This window comes from Pipistrellus kuhlii, unplaced genomic scaffold, assembly GCF_014108245.1.
Source record: "Pipistrellus kuhlii isolate mPipKuh1 unplaced genomic scaffold, mPipKuh1.p scaffold_m20_p_74, whole genome shotgun sequence".
In the NCBI taxonomy this organism is placed as follows: Eukaryota; Metazoa; Chordata; class Mammalia; order Chiroptera; family Vespertilionidae; genus Pipistrellus; species Pipistrellus kuhlii.
Genome location: NW_023425578.1, coordinates 788909 through 810243, shown reverse-complemented (window position 1 = coordinate 810243; position 21335 = coordinate 788909). Strand labels below are relative to the sequence as shown.

The 21335-nt window shown below is 67.8% G+C and overlaps 1 protein-coding gene across 2 annotated transcripts in view; it reads left to right on the top strand.

Moving 5' to 3' along the window:
- Positions 1 to 7977, top strand: part of SCARB1 (scavenger receptor class B member 1) — a 32926-nt gene extending 24949 nt beyond the window's left edge. The window contains exons 10-13 of one of the 2 annotated variants that reach the window (XM_036422977.2): positions 1562 to 1613; positions 3633 to 3779; positions 5205 to 5330; positions 7292 to 7408. In XM_036422977.2, the coding sequence (XP_036278870.1) occupies positions 1562 to 1613; positions 3633 to 3779; positions 5205 to 5330 (325 nt within the window). In that variant the 3' untranslated portion in view covers positions 7292 to 7408. Of the gene's footprint in view, positions 1 to 1561; positions 1614 to 3632; positions 3780 to 5204; positions 5331 to 7291 lie in introns of both variants that reach the window. The other variant, XM_045576099.1, reaches the window with a different exon arrangement.
- The last annotated feature ends 13358 nt before the right edge of the window (positions 7978 to 21335 follow it).

Below are 21335 nucleotides of genomic sequence, written 5' to 3'. Positions count from 1 at the left end.
CTCTTTCTTACTATTTTTTTTTAATAACAGCTTTATCAAGATTTGATTCTCACGCCATCAGACCCCACCCTGTGATTCAGGTGCAGTGCCATTCAGTGCCTGTAGCATGTCCACCCCGACTGGCACCCGGCTGTTTCTGGTCGGGGCCCTTGTGACTCAGGCTGTGGCCGTGGGCGGACCGAAGGCCGTGGGGGACCAGTAGCCGTGGGCGGGCCGAAGGCCGTGGCAGACAGGCTCCCGTGGGCTCGGCTCCCAGGCGGACACCTGGGAGAGAACTGCTGAGTCGGGGCCTCTGCGCCAGCGTTTGGGGAACTGCAGGCGGTTCCCACGGCGGCTGCTCTCCCACCAGCCGGGGGAGGTGCGGGCTCTGGCTGTGACCGGACCGTGTGACCCGGCCCAACCCCCATCCAGGGTGTATTTTTGTGGATTTCGGAGAGGAAGGGAGAGAGAGAGAGAAAATCAGTGAGGAGAGCACATCATTGGTCGGCGGCCTCCTGCAGGCCCCACATTGGGGATCCTGCAACCCGGCCGTGTCCTGATGGGACTGAACCGTGACCTCCTGGTTCCTGGGCCAGCGCTCAGCCCTGAGCCACCTGGCCAGGGATCGAACCCGCAACCTTGTGAGAGCCCGGCCTGGGACATTTTTTCCATTGATTTTTAGAGAGCATGGAAGGGAGGGAGGGGGAAGAGGAGAGAGAGAAGCATCCACGTGAGAGACCCATCCAGTGGCTGCCTCCCCCGCACCCAACCGGGGGAGGCGGGAATTGACCTGCAACCCGCCAGGTGCGTGCCCTTGAGCGGGGATGGAACCCAGGACCCCGGGGGCCGCACCGGGCTTTCGTTGGCCCAAATGGAGGCTGCTCTCCTGATCCTTCTGGGCTCCTGTGTCCCAGTGAACAGGAGGGGCCGGTGTCCCCGCCACTGGGACAGCTTTCTCAGGGGCTTGGCGCCCCCTGGAGGCGCAGGGGGACGGCGCGGGGACTCCGGGCTGCCTGCCGGAGCCTGTCCCTGAAGTCTCTGCACCCAACTCCGATCCGCTCTGGAAACATGTGTCCTCGGGGGCTGCCGGGCAGGGCGCGGCGCGCCCCCTGCTGGCGGAGTCAGAAAGTCCGAAAGGATGATAATGGCCGAAGCAGAGCACCGCGCGGGCCGTTTTCTTTTTTAAAACATTTTCATTGACTTCAGAGGGAGGAAGGGGGAGAGGCATCAGTGAGGAGAGAGAATCATGGGCCGGCTGCCTCCTGCCCACCCGCACTGGGAACCGAGCCTGGCCCTGAGCGGAATCGAACCCTGGCCTCCTTCATGGGCGATGCTCAGCCACGGAGCCCGCCCGCGGCGCGCTGTGAGGGTTTGTTCGTTTGTTTGCTTTTCTCCATTTCCTTCTGAAGCTCCTACCGATAGACATTATTGTGGTTCAGCGGCTCCCTGCGGGGAATAGGAGACGCCCCCCCAGCCCCGCCGGAGCCGGAGCCCAGAGCACCCCGCCCCCCGTGTCCCGCGCGTCCCCCAGTCCGAGCCCCACGGAGAACCAGGGCGTCTCACCGGCCTGTCCCACCCCCAGGCAGACCAGGCAGATCGCGCCCGTGGTGATGCCCCTGGTGTGGTTCGAGGAGGTAAGACCCGCTCCTTGTGCAGTGCACCGAGGGGGCGGCCGGCACTGGAGGCCGGAGGGCGCGGGGCCAGGGAGCCCACGGGGGGCCTAGAGCGACCCAGGGAAACCTCACAGGCTACGCGCAGGAGCTGCCCCGGGCGGGAGGCCCAGCCTGGGCCCTGAGACCCAGCCCGGGGCCCTGAGGCCCAGCCCGGGGCGGGGAGGCCCAGCCCGGGGCCCTGGGACCCAGCCCGGGGCGGGGAGGCCCATCCCCGGGCCCTGGGACCCAGCCCGGGGCGGGGAGGCCCAGCACGGGGCCCTGGGACCCAGCCCGGAGCCGCTCTGAAGGCCCGGAGGCCTCCTCCCTCAGGGAGCTGGTTTCAGGCGTCGCTCCAGGGGGACATCTTTCCTCCGGCTTCCCAGGGAAAGAGAGCAATGTTGAGCGGTTCCATTCGTTGGTTGGGATCGAACCCGCAACCTCGGCGTATCGAGAGACACTCACAAACTGAGCTGCCCCAGCCAGTTCATTTTAATCCTCATCCGAGAATGTTTTCCCATTGATTTTATTTTTATTTTTATTTTGAGAGAGTGGAAGGGAAGGAAGGGGAGAGAGAGAGAAACATGGATGCGAGAGAGACATGGTGCCTTCTGCACGTGCCCCAACCAGGGCCGGGATCACACCTGCAACCCCGGGGCACACCCTTGACCAGGAATCGAACCCTCTAACCATGGAGCCACACGACCGGGGCCTGACCTCGCTCATTTTAAACCAGGGCGATCGCATGCCCAGCTGGGGTGGCTCAGGGGATGAGCATCAACCCATGGACCAGGAGGTCAGGGTTCGATTCCCGGCCAGGGCCCAGGCCCGGGTTGTGGGCTCCATCCCCGGTGGGGGGGGTGCAGGAGGCAGCCGGTCCATGATTCTCTCTCCTCGTGGATGTCTCTCTCCCTCTGCCTTCCTCTCTGACATCAATAAAAGGATATTTTTTTAAAATCTAGAGTGAACTCAGGGCCAGAACAGGCAGCCTCAGAATGTCAAGGTCGCGGCCCAGTCGGACTTGGGCCCGGCTCCCCGCAGCCGTTGGGGCCGGCAGGCTCCTCTGTCCTGTGGGCCCCCCTCCCTGAGACCCTCAGAACCCGCCCGAGTTCGGGGGTGCGGACAGTGATGGGGAGAACGAGGCTTCACCAGCCAGGTGTGGAAGTGTATCACTGTGCCCTCGCCCCATTGGCCAGAATGAGGTCACATGACCCTGCCAACTGCAAGGGAGTCTGGGAAATGTAGTCTCCCTGTGGCCATGGAGGAAATGGAGGCCCCTGCAAGCTTGAGATGGGGGCGGGGTCTGGGGGGCAAGGATAGGGTCTGGGGGGCAGGGACGGGGTCGGGCAGGGACGGGGTCGGGGGGCAGGGGCGGGGTCTGGGGCAGGGGCGGGGTCTGGGGCAGGGGCGGGGTCGGAGGCTGGGTCGGGGGCGGGGTCGGGGGGCAGGGGCGGGGTCTGGGGGCAGGGACGGGGTCGGGGGCAGGGGCGGGGTCTGGGGGTCTGGGACGGGGTCGGGGGACAGGGACGGGGTCGGGGGTCTGGGACGGGGTCTGGGGCAGGGACGGGGTCGGGGGGGTCAGGGGCGGGGGGCAGGGACGGGGTCTGGGGCAGGGGCGGGGTCTGGGGGTCTGGGACGGGGTCGGGGGCAGGGTCGGGGGCAGGGACGGGGGCGGGGGCGGGGGGCGGGGTCGGGGGGCAGGGGCGGGGTCTGGGGCAGGGGCGGGGTCGGAGGCAGGGGCGGGGTCTGGGGCAGGGGCGGGGTCTGGGGGCCTGGGGCGGGGTCTGGGGGGCGGGGGGCAGGGGCGGGGTCGGGGCAGGGGCGGGGTCTAGGGGCGGGGTCGGGGGCAGGGACGGGGGCAGGGGCAGGGACGGGGTCTGGGGCAGGGGCGGGGTCTGGGGGTCTGGGACGGGGTCGGGGGGCTCAGGGGCGGGGGCGGGGGGCAGGCATGTGGCCCCGGGGCTCCGGGGTGGCCCCGGCCCACGGTGCCGTCCTGCCCCGCAGAGAGGGTCCATGGAGGGCGAGCCGCTGCAGGCGTTCTACCGGCAGCTGGTGCTGTTGCCCAAGGCGCTGCACTACGGCCAGTTCGTGCTCCTGGCGCTCGGCGGCCTCCTGCTGCTGGTCCCCATCGTCTACCAGATCCGCACCCAGGTGAGTGCCGGGCGGGGCCACCGCCCCGCCTCCGCCCGCGGCCCTGCGCCCCCGCGCCGGTCTGTGCGGGGCCGGCGCCGCACCTCCTGTCCTGCCGCCGCTTCTCAGGGGCAGACCCTGTCCCGGGAGACGGGACCGGCAGTAAGTCCTGGTGAGAAAGGCGGTGGCGGGCGGAGGGGCTAGGGCAGGGCCGCCCAGGAGGGACACGACTGGGCCACGTGCGCGATTTTAGTTCATTTTTAGTTTTTAATATGTTTTTATTGATTTCAGAGACGAAGGGAGAGAGAGAGAGATCAAGGATGAGAATCATGGACTGGCTGCCTCCTGCACGCCCCCCACTGGGGATCGAACCCACAACCCGGGGCTGTGCCCCGGCCGGGAGTGGAACTGTGACCTCCTCCTGGGTCACAGGCTGACGCTCCCCCGGGCCCCCGGCGGGGCTGTCGGAGGCTTTAGCGGGGGCAGGGCCGGGCGCCACAGAGCGGCCGGGGGTCATCGGCGGGAGGGGCAGACGCCGGGACCGTGGGCCAGGTGCCCGCAACCAAGGTACATGCCCTTGACAGGAATCGAACCCGGGACCTTTCAGTCTATAGGCCGATGCAAACGGTTTCGGCAGGATTTGCTTTTTATTTTTTAATTTTTATTTAATTTTTATCTTTCTTATTAAAAACGTTTTTTTTTTTTTTTTAAATATATTTTATTGATTTTGTACAGAGAGGAAGGGAGAGAGATAGAGAGTTAGAAACATCGATGAGAGAGAGTCATCGATCAGTTGCCTCTTGCACACCCCCTACTGGGGATATGCCCGCAACCAAGGTACATGCCCTTGACCGGAATCGAACCCGGGTCCCTTCAGTCCCCAAGCCGACGCTCTATCCATTGAGCTAAACCGGTCCCGGCTTATCTTTCTTATTAAATTATTATCTGTGTACATATCTTACCACTGAGGATTTGCTTTTTTAAAAAAGTGTTTTTATTGATCTTCAAGAGAGGGGAAGGGAGAGGGAGAGGGAGAGAGAAAAACATCGATCTGCACACCCCCTACTGGTGCGTAATCGGCAAGTCGGGCACGTGCCTGACCCGGAATCGAACCGGCGCCTCCTGGTGCGTGGATGGACGCTCAGCCACTGAGCCGCGCCCACCGGAGCCAGCGGAAGTCTTTCAGCAGAAAACCCCTGTTTCTGATGGATTCCCGGCCGATCCCTCCACCCCGATTCCTAAATTCTCACGTGAACACGCGCTTTTCAGTGTGGCCTGCCGACGCGCCGAGGAGTCCCCCGGACACGGGGCCTCCCCACACTCGGCCGCCCCCTCGCTCGGTGTGGGACCCTGGGACCCCGCGCCCTCCCCCGGCCTCCGGAACCTTCCGGGAGCAGCCGGACCCGCGCCCGCGCCTCCCGCCCGTAACCGCGCCGTCTCTTCCAGGAGCGGTGCCACCTGTTCTGGAGCCGCGATAAGGGCTCGCAGGACAAGGAGGCCATGCAGGCCTACTCCGAGTCCCTGATGACCACGGCCGCCAAGGGCACGGTGCTGCAGGAGGCCCGGCTGTAGGTGGGTACGGGCCGCCCGCCGCTGGGCAGAACCCGCACAGGCGGGCTGCGCCTCCTCCGCCTGAGCTCCCCGAGGCCCCGGCCCCGGCCCCGGTGCTGCTGTGCTCTGGGGTTCCCAGCCAAAGGCAGCATCCCCGCCCCCCCGCCCCCACACCCCCGGGCGCCCCGTGCTCTGTGGGCTGGCGTCTTACCTACCAGCTGCGAGGGCGAAGGAGGGGGACAGCGGCGGCCTCACCCTGGCCGGTGTGCTCGATGGTTAGCGCGTCGGCCCATGCACCTTAGGGTTGCAGGTTCAATCCCCGGTCAAGGGCATGCACCTGGGTTGCAGGTTTGATGGCAGGAGGCAGCCAGTCCAAGTGTCTCTCTCCCATCGATGTTTCTCACGTCCCCTCTCCCCTCCTTTCCACTCTCTCTCTTAAAAAAAAAAAAAAAAAATGGCCCCGGTGGTACGGCTCAGTGGTGAGCATCGACCTATGAACCAGGAGGTCATGGTTTGATCCCCGGTCAGGGGCATGCAGGAGGCAGCCGATCCAAGATTCCCTCTCGTCACTGATGTTTCTGCCTCTCTTTCTCTCCCTCTCTCTTCCTCTCCGAAATCAGTAGAAAAATATATATTTTTTAAATGTTTTAAAAAACCATTGGGAGCCCGGTGTGGCTCAGTGGATAGAGCATCAGCCTGAGGACTGAAGGGTCCCAGGTTCAATTCCGGTCAAGGGCATGGACCTTGGTTGCGGGCACATCCCCAGTGGGGGGCGTGCAGGAGGCAGCTGATCAATGTTTCTCTCTCATCGATGTTTCTAGCTCTCTCCCTCTCCCTTCCTCTCTGGAAAATCCATAAGATGTATTTTGCGATCGGTGGAGAATGTCCTCGGCTGAGGGTGAAGGAAGGACCTCTGCTCAGGGGCCTCTCCCGGGACAGCAGCTCCACCCTCCGGCTCCGCCCAGGGCCGGAGTCCGTGTGTCCGGGCCCAGGGGCCTCCGGCCCGGCAGGCAGTGACCGGGCGGGCGTCCGGGAAACCCGCTGCAGCCCCGGGCACGGAACCGGGGCACCCTTCCCGGGCGTGGGCCCGCCTGGGCCGCGCCCCGGGTCTGAGCTGAGATTCCTTTGTGGATCCGGGAGCGATCGGCCTGTGGTCCATGTGTGGCTCGTTCCCGTGAGGCCGCATGTGCCCTGAGGGCGGAGCCGCGCCTGCGGGCCAGGAGGCACAGCCACCGTGCCGGCTGCCCCCGCTGTGGCCGCCGGCGGGAGGAGGAAATAAAGGAGAAAACCAAACGGGAAGTGGGAGCCGGTGTGTCTGTGTGGCAGGTGCTGCAGGCCCTGCGAGGAGGAGGAGGAGGAGGAGGAGGAGGAGGAAGGGAAGGGGGAGGGGAAGGGGCTGAGAGCTGCGTCCCCAGCCAGGCCCTGGGAGCGTGCCCTGCCCTGGGTGTGGGTGGCTGAGGAGAAGGCAGAAACACCGCCTCCACCCCCCGAAGGGTGTGCTTTAATGTTTTCGTTGGTGTCCGAGAGGAAGGGAGGGGGAGCGAGAGAAACGTCCATGGGAGAGAGAAGCAGGGGCCGGCCCCCCCTGCACGCCCCGCCCTGGGGATGGAGCCCGCCGCCCGGGCCTGCGCCCGGACGGGATGGGCCCGGGACCGCCTGGGTCACAGGCCGGCTCAGCCCCGCAGCCCCCGCGCACCAGTGTCCCTGAGGTCCCGAAGCTGGTGGTGAGCAGGGTGCGGGTCTCGCCTGCCGCTGGCCTGCCTCCCCCGCCCCGCCCCCGGCGCCGGGCACTGGGCTGCTGGCCCTTGGGCCGCCCTGGCTCCGCGCTCCGCCCTCATCCCGGCATCCGGCGTTCCCGCCGGCCTCAGTTTCCCCACCTTGAAGGGCAGGAAGACGGGTCTGGTGCCATAAGACGGGTGCTGCTGATGGGGAGGGAGGGGAGTGGGGAGGGGCCTGTGACCCAGCTGCCCCTTTCTCCACAGGGTCCCCGAGACACGGAGAGCCAGCCCAGCCCCGGGGACACCGAGAGCCAGCCCAGCCCCGCGGCCCCGCCGGCCTGGCTGCCCAGCCCCCGCGCCCCCCTTCTCCAGGCGCCCCTCGGCGGGCAGCCGGCCGGCCCCGGCGCCTAGTGCACACGTGTGACCGAGCCCTGCGCCCCACCTCATGGACACCTAACGTCCGTGTGCACAGCGCGTCACACACACTCAGGGACGGGATGCCGCCGAGGGACGCCCAGAGCAGCTCACCAGCAGAACCTCCTGTTCTGGAACCTTCTCTCCAAGGCAGCCGTGGGCGTGTGGGCGGGCCCGTCAGCCTCGGGGCCACGGCCCCTGAGCCCGCCCACAGGCCCGCGTGGCGGCTCCCGGCGGACGGGGCTCCTCGCACACTTCTGGTGCCAAAGCCGGTGGAAGGGCCGCGGGCACAGCCTCCCCCGGCCTCCGAGCCCCTCCCCGGTGAGACGAGTGGAGCTGCGATCCTGAGCCGGCCCTGGGGGTGGCCCTGCCAGCCGCCCACCAGGGCCCATCTTGGGGCCGGCCCTGGGGGGGGGCCGGGGGCCTGTCCGCTCGGCTCCCCCCTGCCCCCACGGCCTCTCTTTTCTACGGGAAGAAAAATGAGCTTTGTCGTCTTTTTAAAAGAACCCGCCGATGAAGTAATAAACCTTTTAAAACGGGACAGCGTCCTAGTGGCCTGTGTGCTGGGGGCTGCGTGGGGTCCGGGCCGCTTTCTGGGCCTCTGGGCTTCTCCGGAGCCTCAGGCTGGGCGCATGCCTGCCCCCCGTTGCTCTAATCACACGGCGTGCGTCCGGTGCAGGTGTTCATTTGTTCATTTTAAAGCGTGCTGGCGACTCAGGGAGCGAGCGAGAAGTTTTACTGGTTTCCCGGCTCCTTGTGATGCCTCCTGAGAGAGGTGGTGAGCGCGGCTCAGGCCCCCGGAGGGGCCGAGGCAGGGCGGGCTCTGGACGGCCAGCCGGGTCGCCACCCGTGAACCGGGCCTGAGGTCCCCTCACGTCCTTGGGAATCAGGTCCTGGCTGCAGTTCCCGGCGCGGCCACGTGGGGGCGGGCTGTCCCCGCAGTGGCTCGGAGACCGGGCCTCTCAGGCGCTGCGGGACCTCCTCCCGCCCTGGGGCGCTCTAACCCGGGAGCGTTTCCTGGGTGATCTTCCGGGCTCCAGAGGGGCCCACGCTCTCCGGGACCGTGTGGGCAAGGGCAGCCCCGGAAAGCGGACGCCGGGCCGCGTGTGCGCTGGGCTGTGGCTGAGCATGGAGCGGGGCCCTGGGGTGCGGAGGGTGATCCTCTGAGCCCCCCCGGAGGGTGCAGGGACCCAGGTGGGCCTGCCCTGGGGGCCCGGACTGTGACTGGGGGTCTCAGTGCTGGGCCCCCAGCCAGCACTGAGGCGCCTACTGTGTGCAGAGCGCACGCTGGGCGCTGGGGAGCGGGGCGCTGAGAGGGCCCTGGAGGTGCATCAGTCGTTCATTCTCTCACTCACTCATCCGTCCACAGACGTGTCCGGGCACGCACCCCGGCCAGACCCCGGGTGTGTAGGCCGGGATGTGTTTGGGGGGGCGGGTCCCCCGCTGCAGACGGGAGACAAAGATTCGGGGCGAGGGCTGTCCCAGGGGGCAGGTCCCCAGGAGGAGCAGCAGGAGCTGGGTTCTGGATTGGGGTGAGAGCACGCAGAATCGGGGTCCCCAGGAAGGAGGCCTGTTTGGGCTGGCAGCGCCCCGGCTCCCGCCTTGGGAACGCTGAGGGGACGAGGGGCCTCCCTGCCCACCCGGGGGGCGGGAGGCCTGCGAGAGCTCGGGGACAGGGAGGGATACAGCGGGTGACGCGAGGAGAGGTGTGGGGGCTGCGGGTTTCTGGAAGGGTCCCCCGGCCCGCAGGATGGGAAGGAACCGGAACAGAGCGGCTTAGGGGCCGGCCTGCCTGTGCAAAGGCCCTGGGGCAGCGGCCCGGCCGGAAGTGGGGGCGGCCGGGGTGCAGGGAGCAGGGAGGGCCGCGCGGGGGCGCCGGAGAGCCGGGCCGCGCGGGTCCGCAGGGCCCTGTGATTGGGGTTTTAACCTCAATGGGGACCCGCGGGCGGGGTTCGGGGGCTGGGGGCCGGGCGCTCCCGGTGGGTGTGGGCGTGCGAGGGGCCGGCCGAGAGGCGCTGCAGTGGGCAAGCCGCTCCTGCCCCCCTCTGGCCCCGGGGACCCCGGACCCCGATGGGGACCCCCACCACCCGCAGGAGGAGGAGGCCGGTCCCAGGTGAGGACACTGAGGCCGGCCACCGGCTTCCTCCCGGTTCCTCCCGGTTCCTCCGGGCGGCACTGCCCCCAGGGAGGCCGGCACCCCAGCCCGGCCCAGGCCCGGCCCCTCCGGGGTGCGAGCGAGTCTTTGTTCAATAAAGGATGGGGAGCGGAGGGCTTTTGGGGGACTTTGCAGAGCCGCCTGGGTGTGGCTGTCCCTCCCCTTCCCTCCCCCTCCCCCCTTTTTCCCTCCCTTCTCCTCCTTCCCCTCCCCCCCTCCCCCTCCCCTTCTCCCCCTCCTCCTTCCCCTCCCCCTCCCCTTCCCCTCCCCTTCCTCCCCCTTCTCCCCCCTCCCCCTTCCCCCTCCCCTCCCCTTCCCCTCCCCTTCTCCCCCTCCTCCTTCCCCTCCCCCTCCCTCTTCCCCTCCCCTTCCCTCCCCCTTCTCCCCTCCTCCTTCCCCCTCCCCTCCTCCTTCTCCCTCCTTCCCCCTTTTCCATCCCCCCTTTTCCTCCACTTCTCTCCTTCCCCCTCCCCTCCCCCCTCCCCTCCCCTTCTCCCCCTCCCCCTCTTTTTTCAGGCCCAGGCCCTCCGGAGGCCGGCAGTGCAGGCGCGGCCACCAGGGGGCGCTGTTGGCCGCCGGGTCCAGGGTGGGTCCAGGGTGGTGCCCAGAGCCCCAGCGGGCGGCCGCGGGCTGTCTCCGGGCCGGGCCGTGTGCGGGAGCGGCGAACAGCCGGCTGTGTCCGGGTCGGGCCGCGGTGCGGGAGCGGCGAACAGCGGGCGTGGATGGACTGGCCTCGCGTTTCAGTTTTCACGCACAGAAGTGCCCACAGCCCCGCCAGGGGGCTCGGGGTGGAGCGTTGGCCAGAAGACCGGAGGGCTGTGGGTTCGATTCTGTCAAGGACACGGACCTCGGTTGCAGGCCTGGTCCCCGGCGGGGTCGGGGCAGGATGGAGAGACACCCATCACTGTGTCTCTCTCGCATGGATGTGTCTCCCTCCCTCCCTCCCCCTTCCTCTCGCTCTAAAAACCGGCAGAAGCCCTGGCGGGTGTGGCTCAGTGGGTAGAGCGTCGGCCTGCAGACTGCAGAGTCCCGGGTTCCGTTCCTGGGAGCCGCTTTCCGGAATCGCTGAGATGTTTCCCACGGGGAACTGAAAAGGCAAAGCTCTGCAGAGAGAGAGAGAGGGAGAGAGGGAGGGAGAGGGAGAGGGAGAAGGAGAGGGAGGCACCGGGAACTGGTTGGGCTGGTTACGTGCCAGCTGCTGGTCTGGGGCCTCTGCCAGGAGCAGCCACCGGGCCCAGCTCCCAGCTCCCCCGCCAGGCCTCCCCGTGGGGGCCGGAGGGGCCGGGACAACCCCTCAGCGAGCGGAGGTGGGGCTCCTGGGACTGACGCCTGGACCCCAGCTGTGGGCGCCCCCGTCTCCCCGCTGCACTGGGCCTGTGTGGCAGGGAGGGATGTTTGAGGATTGAGCCGGTGTCCTGGACGCCCGTCCCTCAGTGTGTGCCGTCCGCTCGGGCCTGCACCCCAGCCACTCCTGAGCTACACAGGGACCTGGGAGCCCGGCGGTGTGGCTCAGTGGCTAGAGCGTCGGCCTGCGGGTGGAGGAAGGGAGCCGGGTTCGGTTCCGGTCACGGGCACGAATCTTGGTTGTGGGCTCCTGGCCCTGGTCGGGGTGCGTGTGGGAGGCGACCAATCCATGAGTCTCTCTCACACACATGTTTCTCTCCGTCTCTCCCTCTCCCTTTCCCTTTCTCTAAAAACCAACAGGAAAATGTCCTCGGTGGAGGATAAAAATAAAATAAAATAAAATAAACGGTGAGCTGGGAGCCAGCAGCCCCGGGGGTCACCTTGCCCTCCCTTTCCTTTCTGAGTGTGTGAGCACGTGTGTGCATGCGTGTGCACATGTGTGTGCATGTTTACCGGAGAGGAAGGAAGGTGCGCGCCCACGACTGCACATGCGTGTTTGTAGTCGCTCTCGCTGTCACAGCCGAAGACGGGGAAGCAGCCGGCGGCCGGGGACGGGTGGAGGGGCGTCTGAGCGTCGCCGGTTCGATTCCCCGTCTGGCGCAGGCCCAGGGTTCCGCTCCCGTCCCCGGTGGGCGGCTTGGAGGGTTCTGGATCCACGTCTCCCTCTCTCAGCAACGTTCCTCCCCCTCAAATCCCCAAAAGCACATGAAAGGAAGAAGAAGGCGGACGGGCAGAGAGGGCAGTCGGGGCTGAGAACAGGCCAGGGGCACCGGTGAGGAGGCCGGGAGCCCCGAGGGGGAGCCAGGCCTCTGCAGCTCCCCCAGGCCCCGCGGGGTTCCTTCCCTCCGGAGCCCAGGCCGGCTCGGGCTCCTGCGGTGCGGTTTCCTTTCCATGAAATGGTTCCACTTGTTTATATATATATATTTTTTAAAATATATATTTTTATTGATTTTTTACAGAGAGGAAGAGAGAGGGATACAGAGTAAGAAACCTGGATGAGAGAGAATCATCCATCAGCCGCCTCCTGCACACTCCCCACAGGGGCTGTGCCCGCAACCAATGACATGCCCTTGGCCGGAATCGAACCCAGGACCCCTCAGTCCGCAGGCCGACGCTCTGTCCACTGAGCCACACCGGTCTCGGCTCCACTTGTTATATTTTTGTCAATGATCTGAAGGTCCCTGGTTTGATCCCGGGTTTCAGCACCATCGAGATAGATTAAATGGAGGAGGGCCGGAGACCGGGGGGCAGGACACACACAGGCTTTATTGGAGGGAAGAGTCCCCCTGCCGGCTGCTTCCACGGAGCAGGCGGGAGAGGGCGAGGGCCGAGGGCCGGGGGACAAGCACCTTTAAGGACAGGGGGCGGGCTTAGGGCGCTCAGCACACGCTGATCGGTGATTAGGGACCCAGGGACTTGGGAATGGGGGCTCAGGGCATTTGGCAGGTGCTGTCGGTGGTTCAGAGCTCAGGAATGTCTGGCCACAGGTGGGGTTTACGTCTGTCCATCGAGTGGAGGAAGGGAGGACCTATCAGTCAAGTGTGCTTTTATTGATTTTTAGAGAGAGGGGAAGTGGAGGGAGAGAGAGAAACATCCACGAGGAGAGAGAGTCAGGGACCGGCTGCCTCCTGCACGCCCCCCACTGGGGATGGAGCCCGCAACCCAGGCCTGTGCCCGGACCAGAATCAAAGCGGTGACCACTGCATAATATATATATTGAATATCCTTTTATTGATGTCAGAGAGAAAGGGGGAGGGAGAGAGAGAAACATCCGTGATGAGAGAGGATCACGGACCGGCTGCCTCCTGCACGCCCCCCACTGGGGCCCGAGCCTCCAGCCTGGGCCTGTGCCCCGACCCTGAATCAAACCCTGAGCGCCTGGTTCCTAGGTCGACGCTCACCACTGAGCCATGCGGGCCGTGCAGGAGGCAGCCGATCCGTGATGCTCTGTCCTCATGGATGTTTCTCTCCACTGAGCCATGCGGGTGCTCCTTGGGGATTTAAAAGCCCACATGTGGCCCGGGCCCACACCCGCTGGGACGCCCGCTGGGTGAGGGGGGGGTCCAGGGTTCAGCATCTCAGAGCCAGGCTGCTGGGCGCTGGGTCCTGGGCATCGGCCGAGGGCGTGTCCTCAGAGCCGGCGTCCCGCCCCCGGGGCCAGGGGCCAGCCGGGGGGCAGCCGGGGGGCAGCCGGGGGCAGCCGGGGGCAGGGGCAGCGGGGGGCGGGTGACTCAGTTCCTGCTGGGAAGGGGAACTGGGCGTCTGCCGGCCTCTGTCCTCGCCGCTGCCCCCGGCACGCAGACCCGCCCTGCTGTGCGGAAGCGCTTGCGTCAGGCCCGCCCGCGGCCGGGGGCATCTCAAGTTCAGGTTCTGGTTCTCCCCGGAACCCGGACCCGGAGCCGTGACCCCGAGGGGCCCCTCCCTCCGGCCGGCTCTCCGGGGCCCGTGGGGGCGGGGTCAGCCCTGGGCCATGGGGCGGAGCAGGGGCTGTGCCTTCTGGCTCTTTTTCCTTTTATTATTTTTAAAAATGTTTATTTGTACTGATGTCAGAGAGGAAGGGAGAGGGAGGGAGAGAAACATCCATGAGGAGAGAGAATCCCGGATGGGCTGCCTCCTGCACGCCCCACCCTGGGGATCGAGCCCGAAACCCAGGCCTGTGCCCCAGGCCTGTGCCCCCGGCCAGAATCGAACCCGGGGACCCCTCCGCCCACAGCCGGGGGGCGGGGCGGGGCGGGGCGCCTGGGGGCGGGAGGTGCACAGGGTCCGTGGGGGAGAAAGGGTCCCAGCCCCAGCCAGGTTTCCCCGGGAAGTGCAGTCAGTGGGCACCTCCAGGAGGCCACACAGAGGGGTGCCGGGAGCCGATCCTTGTTTAATCACAGAGACTGTGGACCGGGAGTCGGAGGGCTGATGGACCGTGATCGCTCTGCAGGGTCAGAGCTAATGAGGAGGCGTTGGCAGTGAGGCAGCCCCACCTGTGAGTCCTACATCACTGATGGGCTGTGATTGGAGTCTCCTGCCCGGCGGATACCGGTGGATCCTATCATTTTAATCTTAATAAAGGGACGGGAAAGCCAGAGCCAGGCCTAGTCCTCCCCCGGGAGGTGGGCTCCCGCCTGGCCCCCGTTCCCCACGTTAATGCTTTTCTCCAGTCTCTTCTCGTTTGTGTGCGGCCTCCTCCAGAACCCGCACCCGAACCGGAACCCTGAGCCACGGGGGCCGTGAAAGGGCCTCTCACAAGGGGATGTGTGCGAGGCCTGGCGGCTCCGGGGAAGCCCAGGCTGGGAAGGGAGCTGACATTTGCCCCCCCCTGCCCCTGGATCCAGCCATGCCTGAAGCTGGCTCTGCTCCTGAGGTTGCAGTTACTGGAGACAGCCCATCTGCCTTTGTTGCGTAAGCCATTTGGATTTGCACCGGCTTGCAAGAAAGAGTCCTGACACGATCAGTTTTTTTTTCATTCCAAGCAAGCTGCCGCTCTGATTCTGTCATTTTTCAGGGATTTTTTCCCCCCTTTAAGTTCAGCGAGAATGCTGAGCCAGCGGCAGGTGTGCGAGCAGCGAGCTGCCTGTGCCTCCGGTCTGGTGGGTCAGCATGATCTCAGCAGACGGGGGTGATGGGGACTCTGCCTGGGCGCCGGGCCCTGGCCTGGCCTGAGGTGGCCCAGAGGCCGCGGAGCCTGGCGGTTAGACCGTGGCTCTGGGTCAGACAGAGAACGGCTGACAGGGAAGGGAAGCCGAGAAGGCCCAGGCCCGCCCTCGGAGAGGCCCGGACAGGCGGATGGAGAGTCCCGCTCCCACCTCACCTCTTAGCTGTGCCCGCAGCCCCGCCTCTCCGTGCCTCAGTTTCCTCGCCTGGAAAATGGGGTGGTGCTGACACCTGTTCTACAGGAGTGTCACGGGGACCAAGGGGTTAAATGCAGACACAGCCCGAGGACAGCACCGACCACCACCGGGCAAGAGCAGCTGCTGCCCTGGCTGGGTGGCTCAGTGGATAGAGCGCCGGCCCGCAGACTGAAGAGTCATGGGTTCGATTCTGGTCAAGGGCATGTTTTGGGGGGGACCCCTCCCCTCCTGCTCTTGGCCCCTGTGCTCCTCATGGACCTGACCCCCTTCTCTCCTCCCAGCTCTCCGGCGGGCGGGGGGCCCAGGCCTGGCCGGCAGAGCGGGGCGTGACCTAGGCCGCTGGTGTGAGCTTCCAGGGCTTGGGGCTGGGGCGGCTGTGACTCTGCCAGGCGGCCGAGCCGGTGGAATGAAAACCTGCCTCCAGCTCGGAAGGCCCTGCTCGGGCGTGCATCCCACATGGAGAACAGACCGAGACACAGAGGAAGGCCGGTTCAGCTGGACCAGAGCGCCTGGATCCAGCTGGACCTGAAGCTGGCCAGGCCGCGTCAGCCGCGGAGCGAAGGATCCCCGTGTGGCTTCAGCCAGCTCGCACTTGGGCTCCGATTCCTGCAGCTGGCGTCCCGCTGGGCGCGCCTCCCGCTGCTGAACCCCGGCCGAACCTCAGAGTTTGTGTTTCTCTGGGGGGTGAAGGGGGGACCAAGCTCCTGTGGGCCTCACGTGCTTCCCTCGCCCCACCCCCCCGCTCCCGCTCCAGCCGCGCGCTGCGCGATGCATCCTGATGTACATTTACGCCGAATTAATTTAGACCGGTTAATAAACTGTAACATCTGCTTCTAAATCAAGCTCCGTCTTCCCTCAGCCGGGAGTCCCTGCCCGCCGGGGCGATTGGCTGCCGTGGCGATCGGTAACGCTGAAGAGATCAGGGGAGGGTGTTCCGGGGAGGTGCCGGATGGGATTGGGGGGGGCATTTATAGCCTCCTGCCCAGAGGCTGCAGGGAGAGGGCGAGAGGGCGTCTGTCCCTCGCCGGTCCTTCTTCGGGGGTGCGTTTGCTGAGCGCCGGCTGTGTGCACAGCCTCGGGCGTTGGCACTCTCCATGGAGAATCGGCAAGAAGAGGTTCGAGCCCAGCCAGTGCAGCTCAGTGGTTGAGCGTCGACCTATGAACCAGGAGGTCAGGGTTCGATCCCGGTCGGGGCCCAGGCCCGGGTTTCGGGCTCCATCCCCAGGAGGGGGTGTGCAGGAGGCAGCCGGTCCCTGATTCTCTCTCCTCAGGGATGTTTCTTCTCTCTCTTCCTTCTCCCTTCCTCTCTGACATCAATTAAAAGTTTTTAAAAGGAGAGGCCTGGGGCTGCTCTGCCATAGCCGTGAGGGGTTTAGGGCCCCCCAGGGCCCTCACCTCTGCCTCCTAAGGGCCCCCTCCCGTTGGAACGAGCCTTCGCTGGCCCCAGCCGGGCGCTCACAGGCACCTTCCTTTGACCTTGAGCTTGGCCCTGAAGCACTTCCTGCTGACGAATCTGCAGGAGCAGGTGCGGGGAGAGGAGGAGGGAGAGAGGGTGGTCACAGCCAGACCCAGACCCTGCGGCGAGGAGAGAGCCGGGCAGGCGGGCCTCCGTCTGCTCCCTCTGCCCCCGCTCCCCCGGCTGCAGCCGCCGCCGCGGGCCAGGGAAGGTGGGCGCCCAGCAGCGGGCAGCACCGTCACGTCGGAATCCGCGGCCTGCGCCCAGGTCCCGGCCTTCGGGGAGAGCGGGTGCGGCCAGGACTCAGGGGGGGGCGGTGACGTCAGCACCCAGGGCCTCTCCCCCAGCAAAGACCCCATCCTTCCCGGTCCTGATGCCCAGCCCCTCCGGGGGCATCCGACCTCCCCCAGCCCCAGCACCCTGGCTGCTGACCCCTGCCCGAGGTCTCCGAAGGACTGCCCTTCCCAGGAGGGCACAGCCGGGCCCCATCCCCTGGGGGTGCCTGCAGGCGGCAGCCCATCCGCGACATCCTCTCTCCTCGGTGTCCATCTCCCTTCCTCTCGCTGCAAAAATAAATAAAACGGTTTGTAGCCGAAACCGGTGCGGCTCAGCGGATAGAGCGTCGGCTTGCGGGCTGAAAGGTGCCAGGTTATTCCGGCCGAGGGCATGGGCCTTGGTTGCGGGCACGTCCCCAGTGGGGGCTGTGCAGGCGGCGGCTGATGGATGATTCTCTCTCATCGGTGTTTCTGGCTCTCGGTGCCAGGCTGCCGCAGGCGGAGGGAGCGTTGGCTGCAGTGTCACGGCCGCCGCCTCAGACTCCCCTCCCGTACTTCCTCCGCTGATAACCGATTCTCCCCACGCTGCTCTGCGTGCGGGCGGATAGATGTCACCGCACGGGTGACTCAGCTGCGGGACCGGCCGCCGGCCTCAGCCAGCAGAGGGTCGGCTGGGGACAGGGATGGGGACACGGATGGGGACAGACAGGCCTTTGGAGCCCAGCTGATTGTGATGTATCATCTCCCCAGCCCTCGGCGGGAGGCCCGGCGGGAGCAGACAGCACCGGGCAGCAGGGCGGCCACCCCCTCCGCCAGCACTGGGGGGCTGTGGGGGGCTGCGGGGGACTGCGGGGGGCTGCGGGGGGCTGCGGAGGGCTGCGGGGGGCTGCGGGGGGCTGCGGGGGGCTGTGGGGGGCTGTGGGGGGCTGCGGGGGGCTGCGGGGGGCTGCGGGGGGCTGGGGGGGCCTCTGCCCGGCTGGGGCGGCTCAGTGTCCAGCCCACAGAGCAGGGGGAAGCTGGGCTCTCGGTGCTGCAGGACACAAAGCAGATTTGGCGCCCTGGCCAGGGTGGCTCAGTGGTTACCGCGCCAGGCCGCGGGCCTAAGGGTCAGGCTGGATCCCCAGTCCCAGTTGGTCGGGGTTGGGGAGGGGAGAGTGTGCAGAAGGCAGCCAATGGCTGTGTCTCTCTGTCTCTCCCCCCTCCAGGAGGCCCGTCCGCCCGCCCGCCCCCGTGGACGAAGACATTGAGCCCAATTCATCGCCTCAAAGGGCCCCTGTCTGAACCCGCTTCCCCGAGCGAGGCGGCCAGCCGGCCGGGGAGCACACTGGCTCTTGTTCAGAGCGGCAGCCTGGGGGCAGCTGCAGGGCAGGCCCGGGCCGGGCTCGCTGCCCTCCGAGAGGGGCCCAGGCTGCCTGGGGGCTCGCACCGGAGAGGCCCGTCCCCCAGACCCGGTGTGGCCCGCGCAGCCCCGTCCCCGTCCCTCCTTCCTCGGGGACTCGGAATGCGCCCGCCAGCCTCATCCCCATCGCAGGACGGGCCCTGGGACCCCGGGTCCCAAACAGGCTCTTCTCGCCCGGCCGGTGGCTCAGTGGTGAGCGTCCGCCTGTGAACCAGGCGGTCAGGGTTCGATTCCCGGCCAGGCCACAGGCCCGGGCTGCTGCTCCGTCCCCAATAGGGGGCGTGCAGGAGCAGCCGGTCCATGATCCTCTCCCGTCATGGATGCTTCTCTCTCTCCCTCTCCCTTCCTCTCTGGATCCCGGCTTTGCATCGCCTTCATTTATGTCAGACTCTGGGGACAGGCGGTGGGGGGAGGGCGGAGGGCAGAGAGGCGGTGGGGGGAGGGCAGAGGGGGAAGGGGAGGGCAGGGGCGGCGGGGGGAGGTTGGAGGGTGGGGTGAGGGGGAGGGCAGAGGGGGAGGGGAAGGGCAGGGGCGGCGGGGGGAGGGCAGAGGGGGAGGGGGCGGGCAGGGGCGGCGGGGGGAGGGCAGAGGGGGAAGGGGAGGGCAGGGGCAGCGGGGGGAGGTTGGAGGGTGGGGTGAGGGGGGAGGGCAGAGGGGGAGGGGAAGGGCAGGGGCCGTGGGTGGAGAGCAGAGGGGGAGGGCAGAGGGGGAGGGCAGAGGGGGAGGGGGCGGGCAGGGGCGGCGGGGGGAGGGGGGGAGGGGGGACGGCAGAGGGTAGGGGGCGGGCAGGGGCGGCGGGGGGGGGGGGAGGGCGGGGACGGAGGCGAGGAGGGCGGGTGGGGCTCCTGCGCCGTCCAGGAAGCTCACAGAGGGTCCCAGGACATGCGGGGGGGGGGGGGGGCAGGAGCCGGGTCACTCCCTGGTGCTGCAGGGAGGGGGGGAGGGGGGAGGTTCTCCGCACGGGGTCCTCCACGGCGCCGGCCCTCATTCGGCGGCCGCAGCTGTCCCCCCGGCGGTGCAGCCCGAGGCCCCCGCAGCGTCCCGTTAACTGCCCCGGCCGGAGCGGAGAGGGCGGGGGGGGGGGGCTCCCCGGGAAGCCGGGAGGCCCCGGGCCAGACGCCGGTGATGGAGACTTTTAATTCCCTTTAAATCACGCTAACGGCGGTCAAAACGGCGTCAGCTGACGTGGGCGGGTCCTCAGGCCTGTATCGGGGCTCCCGGCCCCTGGGCATTAACGGGGCCGGCGGGGGCCGGTGAGCCCGCTTGGGGGCAGGGAGGGCGCGGGGCCCGTGGGGGCCGGAGGGAGAGTCCCGGGCCTGGAGGTCAGCCTGGGGGCTGGAGCCTCCCTCTGTCCAGACTCCGACAGCAGCAGGCGCCCCTGACACCAGGCGGCCATGCCCGAGGCCCCCGCCCCCTGAGCCACAGTCCGGGGGGGAGGGCCAGGAGCCGGAGGCCCCACCAGGACAGCGGGCACGGCTCACCCACTGTGTCCGCACCGGTCCAGGCCCCGGCACATGGCTCCCCACTTAATCCCCACGGTCCATCTGAGGCTCGGAGCGGCCACGTGACCTGGCCCAGGGCACCGTGCCCTTCGGCGAGAGGCCCGATTCGGACCCGGGCAGCCTGGGAGGGAGGTGGCGACGGCGGCCGGGGGCTCCGCGTCCATGGGCTCAGAAAACGCCCCGGAGAATGGCAGTGTTGCCGTATATTCTTATTTAAAAAAAAATTATTTTTATTGATTTCAGAGAGGAAGGGAGAGGGAGAGCGAAGCATCGGTGATGAGAGAGTCATGGGAGGGCTGCCTCCTGCTTGCCCCCGCCCCCCCACGATGGGCAGAGACTGCAGCCGGGCCTGTGCCCCGAGCGGGAACTGAACCGGCCCTCCTGGGTCCTGGGCCACCCTGACTGGCTTTTGCCGCGTGTCACAGACCAGGGCCCAGGAGGGTGCGGAGGGGATTGGGAAACCGGCTGGTGATGGATCAGGGAGGCGGGGAACATCGGGGAGCCTCTGGGGCTGGGTGAACAATGGGATGCAGAGCCCTAGCTGGTGTAGCCCAGTGGGTAGAGCGTCCGCCTGGGGGCTGAAGGGTTCCGGGTTCGATTCCGGTCAGGGGCATGCACCTTGGTTGCGGGCATAGTTTCTCACGATCTATCCCTCTCCCTTCCTCTCTGTGAGAAATCCAAGAATGCAAGCCGGGGGGTGGGGTGGCGGGGGTTCGAGGGCACGGCCTTCCTTCCCGGCCCCGGGCCGCGCCATCGGCCTGCAAGCCATTGGCGGCCGCCGGCTGGGGTCCCGGGGGATGGATGGGGGGGTGAGGGGGGGGGCTGTGCATCCAGAAGGTTCCCCGCGGAGCCTGCCTCCGTCCGGGGCCGAGACCCGCCCTCCAGGCCGCGCGGGAGGCGGGAGGGAGGCGGCGGCGCAGCTGGCCGGGCGGGAGGACCATCTGGCACTGCGGCCCGGCCAGGCAGGGAGCGGCCTGCGCGGGGCTGTGTGCGCGGGGCTGTGGGTGCGGGGCTGTGTGCGCGGGGCTGTGGGCGCGGGGCTGTGGGCGCGGGGCTGTGGGCGCGGGGCTGTGGGCGCGGGGGGCTGTGGGCGCGGGGCTGTGTGCGCGGGGCTGTGTGCGCGGGGCTGTGGGTGCGGGGCTGTGTGTGCGCGGGGCTGTGTGCGCGGGGCTGTGTGCGCGGGGCTGTGGTGCGGGCTGTGGCGGGCTGTGTGCGCGGGGCTGTGGGCGCGGGGCTGTGGGCGCGGGGCTGTGTGCGCGGGGCTGTGGGCGCGGGGCTGTGGGCGCGGGGCTGTGTGCGCGGGGCTGTGGGCGCGGGGCTGTGGGCGCGGGGCTGTGGGCGCGGGGCTGTGTGTGCGGGGCTGTGGGTGCGGGGCTGTGGGCGCGGGGCTGTGTGCGCGGGGCTGTGGGCGCGGGGCTGTGGGCGCGGGGCTGTGGGCGCGGGGCTGTGGGCGCGGGGCTGTGGGCGCGGGGCTGTGGGCGCGGGGCTGTGGGTGCGGGGCTGTGTGTGCGGGGCCCCGGGGGTGGGGGGGCACTTCGGAGCCGGGAGGGTCCCCCTCCCCCGCTGGGCCCGGGTCCCCCCTCCCCCCCCCCGCTGGGCCCGGGTCCCCCCTCCCCTCCCCCGCTGGGCCCGGGTCCCCCCTCCCCTCCCCCGCTGGGCCCGGGTCCCCCCTCCCCTCCCCCGCTGGGCCCGGGTCCTCCCCCCCCGCCCCCCGCTGGGCCCGGGCCTGAGGGTGCCCCCCCCCCCCCGCCCGCCCCTGCGGGAAGCCGGGCGGGTGGATCTGGCCCGCAGAGCCCTCTCTTTGGTTTCGGTGGTTTTTGGCCATGGAGTGCGCTGCTGGTGCGTAAAAAACACAAAAAAACAC